This window comes from Myotis davidii, unplaced genomic scaffold (genome assembly GCF_000327345.1).
Source record: "Myotis davidii unplaced genomic scaffold, ASM32734v1 scaffold54, whole genome shotgun sequence".
NCBI lineage: Eukaryota > Metazoa > Chordata > Mammalia > Chiroptera > Vespertilionidae > Myotis > Myotis davidii.
Window position 1 is genome coordinate 146,125 of NW_006287915.1, and position 12,010 is coordinate 158,134.

A 12,010-nucleotide genomic window follows, 5' to 3' on the forward strand; every position below is an offset into this window, starting at 1 on the left:
GAGCCCCAACCCCCCAATCGGCCCTACCCTGAGCGTGACTGAGGGTGGCATCACAACCTCACAATCCGCCCTGCTCTGTGCATGACAGGGGGCAGCGCCCCAACTCCCCAATTGGCCCTGCTCTGAGCCCGACCAGGGGCTGTACCTAGGGATTGGGCCTGCCCTCTGCCACCCGGGAGCGGGCCTAAGCCAGCAGGTCGTTATCTCCCGAGTGGTCCCAGACTGCGAGAGGGCACAGGCTGGGCTGAGGGGTCCCCCCTCACCCCCGAGTGCACAAATTTTTGTGCACCGGGCCTCTAGTTTTTGTATAAAAGGCCAGATAATGTTTATAATCTCACATATTGATGGGCCTTGATTTTGAATGCGTTGCCTAAAAAGTCTATAGTAATACTGAGCAGAATGGGATAAGAATGACAGAAAAGAATAATTTTGTAGATAAGTGTATTTCCTCACTCATTGCCCACTTCATTTGTCTCACAGAGGATTTGAGACAAATGGGATGTATCCTTGAAATCAAAGTTGTCCAGTCTCTTAAGCAGCCCGGATCTCTCACGGTGACTGAGCAAGAGGCCCCTCTGGGTGACCTTCAGGAGATTGCTTACCCTCTGGACCTCAGTTTTGTTCCCTAATAAACTGGGGGGATGAGAGTGGTGACTAATATTATAACAATTGTGTAAAGTATTATAATGTTGTGCTAATTATTGTAGTACCCATGTGCCTGGTAAGGGGTACCTGCTGGGTAATTGATAACTATTAGATGTGGAAGGGGCCAGTATTAGCTCTAAACAGATCCTCCCAGAGCAACTCCCCCATTAGCCATCAGCTCCTCCCTCCCTGCCCCCTCGCCAACTGTCGATCCTGGTTATACCTGGTCATCGCCTCTGCGGTTAGGTTACCTAATATGTGTTCAGGGAATACACTTTAACAACCGAGCAGTATTCCCCACTCTTGCTTTGGTGCGTCTCTTCAGAAAAGTAGAGTCGGGAGTTGGTAGAATGTGGTAACTCAGTGGTTCCTGTTGTTTCTTTTTATTATAGGGGCAAAGCCTTGGACGGGGAGAGGGTGACACTTCCATCCAGCAGCCTGGACCCCACCCCTCCTTTCCCTGTCCATCCTGTGGACTCAGAATACTGTGTCAATCCTTTAGTCCACCAGGTGTTTTCCATGCCTCAGACGGACTTGCAGGCCTTCTCCACACAGAATGGTCTGAATAGACAAGTAGGTGTCTCCCTTGCTTCTGCGGCCTCAGACGTGGAGAGCCTGAAGCCAGGCCTGCTGGCCAGCCAGCCCCTGCTGTACGTGCCCTCCGCCTCTCTGTACATGCTGTGCGGGAGCCTGCGGGAGGGACCGCTCCCCGAGCCCGGGTCCGAGAGGGACAGCAGAGGCTCAGAGGCCTCAGCCGCAGCGCTGTGGTCCACACCTGCAGCCCAGAAGCGCCTGGGTGAGGAGAGGCAGCTGCTGGAGGAGGAGGAGGAGGAGCCGGCCGCTAAAAGACAAAGCAGGGACTATGAAGACGGCCCTCTGTCCCTGGTCATGCCCAAGGTAAGGGCATCACGGTGGATTCTTGGGTGGGTGTGTTTGGGGACGTCCTATTTCCGGAGCTTCTTCCTAATGAGGACACACCGAGGTTAATAAGCTACTGAGTCTGGAACAGGGGGTATTTCATGGGCCACTTGCATATTTAAGGCCTGAACTTGCTTTCCCCAAAAGGCTTGCCGTAAAGTAGTACTATAAGAAAAGTAAGTGATTTTTATAAAAGTCACACTTTGTATAAAATGACAAAACGTTTAAAGAAAAGTTCTACCCATAATGCCACCACACAGAGGCCACCACTGTTCACACGCCTGTATATTTCCTCCTGGTCTTGTTGCCGTCCTTTTGTTTGAAATACATTGAGATCACTGAAGACATCTTAATCCAGGACTCAGCTAAGTTCCAGAGTCCGGAATGTGGACGCTACTTCACTTTCAGAGCCTGTGCTTGGTCAGTTTTCATCTCTGCTCAGAGATCCCGTCTCCCTCCCCACAAAGGGAAAAGAGCAAACACAGGAGCTGCCCACGTCTCCCGCTTAGTGGCCATGCAGAGGTTGATGGGGCGTGACCAGTGAGACTCGCAGACAGCAGGAGCACTGGCATTGCAGCGGGTTGTCGTGGGTCAGCTGGGCACCCTTCCTGGGAATCCTTAGATAACCAAGACAGCTTTGGGCCTCCCCGCAATTCTTATCAGGCCCCTCAAAGACTGTGGTATCACCACCCTTTCTGTGCTGGCAGCTCAGAAACATATTGCACAATCTGAACATCATGGCCCGTTTTCCGGTTTATGAAAATCTCCGCCATTTCTATGCTTGAGACGTGACCCTGATTTTCAGGCCATTCCTAAAACGTGACCAAGACAACAGACATACACAAGTCACTGTTGTGCATAGCCGTGTTTGACCTTCCTGTTCTGTGGCAGTTGTTTTGGTAAAGCAAAACAAGATTATTTTTGTTGTGCTAACATTATTAAGTTATTAAGATTTGCTGCTGGGATTTTGACTTGCTTTTCTGGTTCCTGGTTTGGTTGTGCTTAGAAATCCGCAGATTCCTCAGATGTTGCCTTTCCCAAGATGCGGGGTAACAGGGCGTCTGTGTCCCTTGAAGACATGCCCTTGAATAGCCACCTGCCTGCTGCAAGGGGCGTTTGGGGAAAGGCTCCAGCACATGGCTTCATTTCTTCCGAGTGGGGAAGTCTTCCAAGGAACACAGAGACTGAAAAGCCTTTGCAAGAAAATGAAGGCACCACCGAGCCCTCTTTGCTGCAGTGTCTTTACGTGCAGCCACCAGCCGGTAAGGGATGTCGTCATGTCCCAAAGGCCCTTGGGGTAATCGACGATCAGTTGGATTCTTAAATCTTGTTCCGTGTCACCTGACCAAAGCAGTTCATTGATGAGCCTTCGAGTCATTTTACTCTCAGCCCTCTTGTTTCCTCCACGGATGAAACGAAGGGAGAGGCTGCTTAGACTTTTGCCAACCTCCAGGTTAATGGGAAAATAATTACGAAAGTGATTTTTAAAAAAAAAGTATTAAACTTTATTTGCTAAAAAAAGCACAATAGCCCTGACCAGATGGCTCAGTTGGTTGGAGCCTCGTCCCATATACCAAAAGGTTGTGGGTTCCATTTCTGATCAGGGCACATAAATAGGTTGTGGGTTCGATCCCCGGTTGGGGCACCTACAGGAGGCAACTAATCAATGTTTCTCTTTCACATCGATGTTTCTCTCTCTCCCTTCTTCTCTCTAAAATCAATAAAAAACATATCGTTGGGTGAGGATTTAAAATTTTAAAAGGCACAACAAATTCAAAACATGATTCTTTTTTATAATTCGGCTGAGTCTGACATTGGTTCAGTGTGACAGTATGAGCCAGTTGGCCACTGTGTGCCCCTAGTGTGCTGATCTCTTGAATGTCCAGAGGGACAAGCCTGTGACTGGTCAGGTGGCAGGGCTGCAGCAGAAGGGCTGGGTGTGAAAGCCCCCTGTTGTCTGTGGGAGCGAAAGGCGGTCTGCAGCCACCCTCATTGGTAAAACGGCAATCACAACAGCACCTGCTTCCTGGGGGGAGGGGTGCTGTGAAAATTCAGTTCAATGAGCATACATCTGAAGCATTCAGAATAATAGTGTCTGACACTTAGTAAGACTCAATAAATGCTGTTACCATTTTGAAGTAAAGCTGAAGTATAATAGACACCTAATTTAGATATGCACAGAGTACATGAAGCTGCTCTGGATGGAAAGAGACTTAAATTGATTTTCCTCAAGTCCTTGTTCACTTCACAGGTAGGTAGGAACTGGTTATTATTCGCTCCTCTAGAAGACATTCTTTATTCCTTTGGCAAGTATTTTGTGAGAGTTCAAACGTGATTCTCAGTGTTACAGATATATTGAGCAAAACCCAGACGTGGCCATGGACCCTCTGCCTCTGTGGTACAGCCCAGGGATTCCTCCTGAGCACACTTACAAGTGCACAGAACACAGAGATTACAAAGGAAGCCAATTATATGGAAACTAGAGGCCCGGTGCACGAAATTCCTGCAAGCCGCTCGGCCCTCACAGCCCCGGCTTCATCCGGAAGGTCACTCAGAAGGATGTCCGAAAGGTCGTTCGGCTGTCTGGTCTAATTAGCATATTACGCTTTTATTATTATAGATACAGTTAGAAAAATGTTTTTTAATTATAGTAATAAAAATATGTGACAAAAAAGCCAGTACTCTCATAATTTCAAAATTGTGATGAGCGTAACAGTCTTCAGAAATCTGCCATAGCTGCAATGTTCTATGAATACATCTGTGTTTGTTCTAGTGACAAAGTCAAGGTAGTAGTAACAGTGTTGTGATGTGTTGCCCATGGTCTTAACTGAGGGAAATATAAATTTCAGCTACAGGTCATAGAAGTAAAGATACAGTTTTTCCCATCCAAGTTCCATTCCTCCTCCATTTCAGTGCAGTGGTGTTCACATTGAAATCCCCCTCGGGAGACACAGCCATCCACCCAGTTCTCACACAGAAATACGGGGGTGGGTTCAGCCAGAGCTCCTGCTGCAAAGAGGCAGTGCCAGCTGGGAGGGCACAGGGGAAGGGCTGGGAGGGCACAGGGGAGGGGCTGGGAGAGCACAGGGAAGGGGCTGGGAGAGCACAGGGAAGGGGCTGGGAGGGCACAGGGGAGCGCTGACTGCTCTGGTGAGGTTGATTCACTGGGGGCTCCCATTTGCAAGTGCCCTGAGGAATTTGAGCTTGAATGGGACCTTCATTCTGACTTCCGCCTTGTTCTGCTTGTTTCAGGATTAAATGGTCTCAATGTGCTCCTACCTGGCAGTCAGACCCCTCATGCTATGAGACCACCTTCGGGTCAGCTGCCACCCCTCGGTGTCCCTTGCATGGTCTTACCATCTTCGACACTAGGCCCATTTCCTGTTCTCTATTCTCCCACAATGGCCGGGCCGGTTTCCCCTGCCCCTGGCACTGTCCCAAACATGGGACCTGGGAATTTCCGCTTGCCAGGCCTCGGATCAACGCCTCATCTTCTCCTCGGCCCTGCAGCCCTGGTTAACCCAAACTCCTCGACACTCTCTCCGGCAGACCCTCAGCTTCAGGGTCCCCACTCACTTAACCAGAGTCCAGTGATGTCCAGACTCCACAACGCCACCCAGCCCACATCCCCAGTGTACGAAGGACACCCAGGCTCTGTGGTGAAATTACAGCAGGTGAGTCCTGAAGTTTTGTTTCCGTTTGCACAGGAAGGCTCATCGCTCTGGGACGGGGGTGCCTGCATCTCACCAGCTTTGGTTTTAGTCACCTGAATGCAGGGCAGCGGCTCCGGGTGAGGTTCTCCCCGCTTCCCCTACAGACCCCGTTACCTGCTTATAAAGTACAGAGGCCTGTGGCAGGAGATCCGTGCTTTAAAGACAAAAATGTGTCTTATTTGTTTTTAATTAGAGGAAATTATTTTAGGCTTAGTTCAGGTAAATTTTTGATGAATGCTGAATGTTCAGATTCTCCAAGTTTTCATTTCGTTAGGTCCATAAAGGAGACCACCCTGAATTTTAATTGTGCAGAAACAAGAGAAACTTCGGAAGTCTTGATACTGACACAAAGATTTTTAGCACCTGTCATTTCTTAAAATGCAGTGTTTAGGAGGCATCTATATGCATACACACTCAGAACAGAGGCAAATGTACATATATAAGTGTATATGATTAATATAAATTAATCAAACTATATTTCTCCCCAAACTCCATTTATACTTTAGTCAATAAGTATTTGTTTAATTCCTTTCATGCATTAAGCATTTTTCAGAGTGCTTTCTCTCCGAAAGAAAGAGTTATGTTGCTGCAAAAAAATATTTTAAACATGTTATTCAGAGGCTCAGAAGTTTAGTAGGCGTTGAAATAAACATGGTAGTCCTTAAACAAGGCTATTACAATGTAACATATACTTTTTGATCACCAGTTATGTGCCAGGCACTGACCTAGGCAGTGAGGGTTTAACAGTAAACAGGATAATAGTCCTGCCCTCATAGAGCTTGTTAAGGGGATAAATGTTTAACATTTAACAGGAGAGGATAAATACCAATAAACAAAAAGAGCCAAGAAACACATACTTACTGTTTGCTTGGCATGCTCTAAAGTACCTTACCAGTATTATATTGTTCAGTTTTTACAACCTCTAAAGTCGGTACTTTTATCATCCCCATCGTATGGATGAAGAAACTGGGGGACATACTGGTTAAATCATTTGCCCAAGGTCACACAGCTAATTATGGCAGAGCCCAGACCCTGGCTCCAGGTGCCATGCTTATAAATTCTTTGTTAGGCTGCCTTTTTGCACACAAGGTAAGTTAATTTCCAATTGTGGTAAGTGTTGAGGAGATAAGTCGCATGAATGTGATAGAAAAGCAAAGAGGAGGGACCGCCTGCTTAGGGACCATAATGACACGGGACTTCCAGTTTAGAGACAGAGAACAATTTGACTTCCCTTCTGCTTTTATTTACTCTGTTTTTCTTTTGTAGTCCCCAACTCCAGGGACCCCCAAGAGCACCCGACACACACATTGTGAGACATTCTTCAAGACGCCCGGCAGCCTTGGAGACCGGGTCCTTGGGAGAAGAGAGAGCAAGCAGTCGCAAAACGCCAGCTCGGCGCAGCGGAGACTTGAAATACCCAGCGGCGGTGCCCACTAGCCGGTGCCCTGCCCGATGGTGTGCCTCAGACCGCCCGAGCTTCCCTGTCTGTCACAGGTCAGGTCCTGGCGCTGGAGCGAAGCAGAATGCACGCCATCGCGCCTTTCACGCTCCGGTCCTCACGTTAACTTCACACCACCCTCTATTCTCCTGAAAGTCATTGTTACTAATTGCGCCTTTAGTACCAGTTAGCGCCCAGACCCTGTGCCTGTTGTGGCAGGGAAAGCGCCCGCTGACTTGTTATGCTCCAAAAATTCTCTATTTGCTCGAAGTAGATCGGAACAAGCTACTGGAGCCTGTCGTTTCCCTAAGGTGGGGCCTGTCCAGCACTTAGCCAGGGTGAGTGTCCCTGACGTGTCTTTCCACTTGCCCTGAGCAGATCTGTGGTGAGAGGGCCTTCCTTCCTGCAGATTAAAAGGCTTCATCAGGAAGACAGCGTCAGCTGTGAATCCTACCGTGTTATTTATTGTGTTCCCGGAATGGGACTTAGTGCAGAAAGTTTACAAGTACAGTGGGGCCTTGACTTACGAGTGTCCCGACTAACGAGTTTTTTGAGATACCAGCTGTCTCTCCGCCGATTTTTTGCATTGAGTTGACAGAGTAATTTGAGTTAACGAGCTCGGTCTCGGAACGAATTAAACTCGTAAGTCAAGGCCCCACTGTACAGCAAAACGTGCTCTTCAGGGTGTGACGACTTGAATGTTTGTGCTTTCCCCCTATAATTTGCCCTGCACTTACTTTACAACTTGGAGATAATGTGGATAATGTTGGTACACATGACAGAATGTCAAGACCAAAATAACTGTGAATGGCACACCTTGCTACAACAGATGTGCTAACCCTGTCTGGGCACAAGAGCTCAGATAAACTACAGCAGCCAAACCGCTGCTTCTCAGTTAACTGTGGACAAAAAAAAACACAACAAAAAAACCTGACTGTGTTCACTGTCCTTCACTACATGCCCCTGTGGGGTGCTTTTTTTAAAATTATTTAAATATTAAATGTCAGGTCTGGATGCCTTCTAACAATTGCTCTTCATTGAGTACATCAGGAGGGTGGGAAGTAATTGTATGGGAAATTGGAATCTGAATAGGGTCTTTTGGTAGAATTCTGAAGAATTAATGTAGACACTGATACTAGGACAGTAGGTGATTATTTTTTCCTTTACTTTTTGTCTTCAGTTTGGAAGGGTGAGAGGAAAGTGGACACAGGTTGTTGAGTACCCAAGAGCATTCAAACCAGAGTTATGTTCAGAGGACAGAGAGCAAGCACGTGAAAGCAGGGGCTCATAGTTCAGCGTGACTGCAATTCGGGAGGCTGTCACGCAGTCTCCCTTTGTCAACCCGGATTACTTCAGGGCTTCGGTGCATTAGCCAGACGAGATCTTTGTATGCCTAAATTTATTGATCTTAACCTCACTCCTGTTTCTTCAGAATAAATGGGTCCTTCCCTTCCTCTTTCTTTATTCCTTTCTCTTTTTTTAAATTTCTATCTTGGATTTGGAGTCTTGGTTTAGGGTTTTATTTTATTTTTATTTTTGGACCCAATAAAATGTTATATGAAAGAATAAAAATACTAATTTAAGAGACTCTGGGAGTCTGTGTAAAGTAGCTGTATATTAACTACCGGATATTATTAGCCTTAATACCCCCATAAGATTTTTTTTTAAAACTAAAAGTAGGTAGTTAGAATAAGTAAATTTGCTACCATATAAAATTTTACTAACACTAAACTTTTAAAGTTTACAAGATGCTCTTTTTCCCCTTTTTTACAACCTTCTCTGGAGTTCAACAGATAAAAATGTTCAGTCCTCCACCATTGCATGGTAATGATTACCTTGAACGGATATGATGGGATCCCCATCGGAACAAATGAGAACAGGCCCTTTTCAGGACTCCGGATATAAACCTGCACAGGGGGCTGCAGGTTAGAGCTGCCCTGCTGGAGACTGTCCCCAAATATTTTCACTCAAGAGGTCTGCATTTAAATCAAAACATAGACTGATTATCTCCTCTGTCCTTAGATGTTCCTCACTTTAACTTTACTATCTTTTTTTTAAAAAAAAATTCTGATCATGATATAACCACATAAACCTCGGAAAATTCACAGTTCTTGAGGAGTGTTAGGAAGTAACCCCATAAACGGGAATATCACGATTCTGTGACCATACTTAGCGATAGAAAACTAAGAACAGGTGCCTTTTGTATTCAATACCCACGTCGTAATGTGGCTGTGTGACATGTGGAAACAATGCATGGCGGTTTCTGTCCTGATGATGCGTCTGTTTCTTACAGAGCCACCAACTCAGTGAAGCTGCTGAGCTGGACTTGGGTGTTTGGGCCCGTGACGCGGCAGTGGCAATCTTGAGTCTGTCATTGTATGATTTAGTAAAAGAAAAAAACAATCATTGGTGATCCTACTAAGGAAATGCAGCTCTGAGTTGGCACTGAGGAGGGTGTGTGCCCTACACTGTCCAGGGTTTGTGAAACCCTTTCATTCTGGTACAAGAGTTGGGGGTATAACTTTTATACTTGAATCTGCCTACCACGTTTACATGTCTCAATTCCTTTTTGTAAGGTGCTATTTCTGTATTTAAATCACCTTTTCTTTCCAGGTAAAGCTGCTTTCTGCGTATCTTATTGCACTGCTAGTTGTATGTAGGTGTTAATTTTATTGCTGCTTTCTGCTTTTGTTTTCATACTTAGTTCTTTTTTTTTCTAATGGCTATGTTATCTATAGCTGTTTACTTGTAACTTACTACATGTAAACTGATTTTTTTTTTTAGAAAAATATTAGGCTTTACAAAATAGCAATAAAAACAAAGAGATGCTAGTTATGTTTGTTTGGTGGACTTTTTGAGTGCCGTCTTCAGGAAAACCATGACCAGGTGCAGGGTAGCCAATAGGCCCTCATAAGCCCAAGTCACATCTTTTTGCTGAGACCTTCTGGTGGTTCCCAAATGCCAAAACCTGTGTCAGGAATACATGGGATCTTGGGAGGGTGGAGAGCCGGTGCTCCTAAGCTTCGGAATGCTATCTGAGTTAGAATCTCTGGAGGTCTGGAGCTTCCAGATGATACTCATGCTTATGCAATATTAAGGATCACAGTGAATGCAGACCAAAGGCTAAATGTTTCTCAATCTAGCAAATGCCCACCTTTAGTTTAAAGCCAAATTCCACTGTTAAACCTCACTTTTTATTTTATTTTTATTTTTTAATATATTTTTATTGATTTCAGAGAGGAAGGGAGAGGGAGAGAGAAACATCAATGACGAGAGAGAATCATTGATGGGCTGCCTCCTGTATGTGCCCTGACCAGGAATCAAACCTGTGACCTCTCCGTTCATAGGTCAGTGCTCAACCACTGAGCCACACTGGCCAGGTGACCTCACTTTTTATTGATTTTAGAGAGAAAGAAACTTCGATGAGGGTGAGACATCGATCCGCTGCCTCTGCACACCCCCAATGGGATGGAGCCCCTGAAACCCGGGCATGTGTCCTGACTGGGCATGGAGCCTCTGACCTCTCAGTGAATAGGACAATGCCCTACCAACTGAGCCACACTGGCCAGGGCTGTTAACCCTCACTTTTAAATGAACAGATGCCTTACTCTGATTTACACTAACTCATTATACCTCCAGAGTCAATTCGTTACATTGTTGTTAGTCGCCCCTGCTAGATTGTGAGGTGCCAGGGAAAACAACAGCTTTAGAATCGCAATATCCAGCCCAGTGCGAGGTACCCAGTAGAGGCCCCCAGAGTGGTGGACGGAGGGACTACAGGACCCCATAATAGGGCTTGCCCCTTGGCCAGAATCAGCTTGTGCCTCCCTTGTACTGTGACCCCTTCTCACATGTCACTTCTTGCCCCTGTCCCTAGTCTCACAAGACATATAAACTAAACCATGGCCAATTTGTTCTTCACAGCACCAGGCTTAGGGGTTCACGGGCACATATGTAGTGGGTGTTACATTATAACAGCGTCTTGCTGTATTGCAGGCATTTGCCAATATCATATGTGCCCCGTCTTGGTTGACTTTAACGGTGTGAGCCGTGCATTGAACAAGCAGGGCTCATGGAGGAATCGTGAAAGCAGCTCTGATCTGTCTCCCGGCATCTCTCTAAGCTTCTTTAGGTCAGTGGGGGTAACCCACTCGCCCTGGAGTGAATATTAGGTTAGGTGCTATGACTTACCTGGTTACTGTAAGTCATAGAAGTTCTATAGTCATTTCAAGCCACAGAGACAGTCTCAATTCATATGTGGGAGGAGTATTTAAAACTCCTGCCCTGGCGCTCAAGTACAGAAGAGGAGGGCACGGTCCTGTGTCTCCACTGAGCACTTGTCTACATTTCTAGCCCCAGCAAGGTCGTAGGTTCTTAGGCAGGATGAGAACCATCCTAGGCTGCTCTACCACAGCCCACATCCGTGTCCTGAACCTTGATTCTTGGAGAAAAGGCCCAGCCAAACTCAGCAGCCTCTTCCTTCAATGCTAGAGCTGTTCACACCCCCACACCCCCACGCCCCCAGGCCAGGGTCACACCAGAACACACCTCCATTTGCAGGAGGCAAGCAGCAGCCCCTTTCCTGGCTGGCTCTAAGGAGGCAGAGGTGAGAAACCACAGCATAAGCCTCCAAAGCAATCGCCACAAAATCCTTCTGCTCAAAACCTTCCAGGCCTTGAGGGTGAAGGGATTCAACAGTGATGTAATGAGTTGCAAAACTTCCTCTGCCAACGCTTTGGGATGCAACATTTACTCTAATTTGGTGCCAGGGCCAAGCTCACATTCAACAGCCGGTGAAAACAGGTACAAACTAACATTGTCCAAGATTTGTATTCTCCTGTGTGATTGTCATGGCGCTTAATAGCTCATCTTCATAAAAATAAATTTTGGTAGCTATTAGTTTATTTTTAGTGTGAAAATCAGGTTGATTCAATGTTCCTTTTTACCTGAAAAATGATTCTGAAAATTAGAAATTATACCTAAAACTAAAATAGCTTTGTTTTGTTATCTCATATCTAAATCCTTTTTTGAAAACGGCCCACTGGCAGTTTTCATTGTGATTGGCCCTTCTACACAAGCATCCAGTCTCCTCAACTGCCCTGAAAGACTCAAAAGTGGGTCATTCTGGTAAAGCAAAGGTAACTGCTTTAACAAAATTAAACAGTTACTTCTGTTTTAATAGAAGATTCATTGGAGACAAATTCATAAGAAGAATATAGTCTGTATACAAAATAAATGTAACTGGTTTGATAGTGGGCCTTTCTCTCTTCGTGTATCTTACAAGGTCCTGCAGAAG

At 46.0% G+C, this 12,010-nt stretch overlaps 1 protein-coding gene across 1 annotated transcript in view; it reads left to right on the top strand.

Moving 5' to 3' along the window:
- E2F7 (E2F transcription factor 7) overlaps positions 1-7,271 on the top strand; it is a 41,940-nt gene extending 34,669 nt beyond the window's left edge. Inside the window, exons 12-15 of the mRNA XM_015561324.1 lie at positions 979-1,542; positions 2,570-2,825; positions 4,816-5,237; positions 6,543-7,271. Coding sequence (XP_015416810.1) covers positions 979-1,542; positions 2,570-2,825; positions 4,816-5,237; positions 6,543-6,713 — 1,413 coding nt within the window. The 3' untranslated portion in view covers positions 6,714-7,271. The remainder of the gene's footprint in view (positions 1-978; positions 1,543-2,569; positions 2,826-4,815; positions 5,238-6,542) is intronic.
- The last annotated feature ends 4,739 nt before the right edge of the window (positions 7,272-12,010 follow it).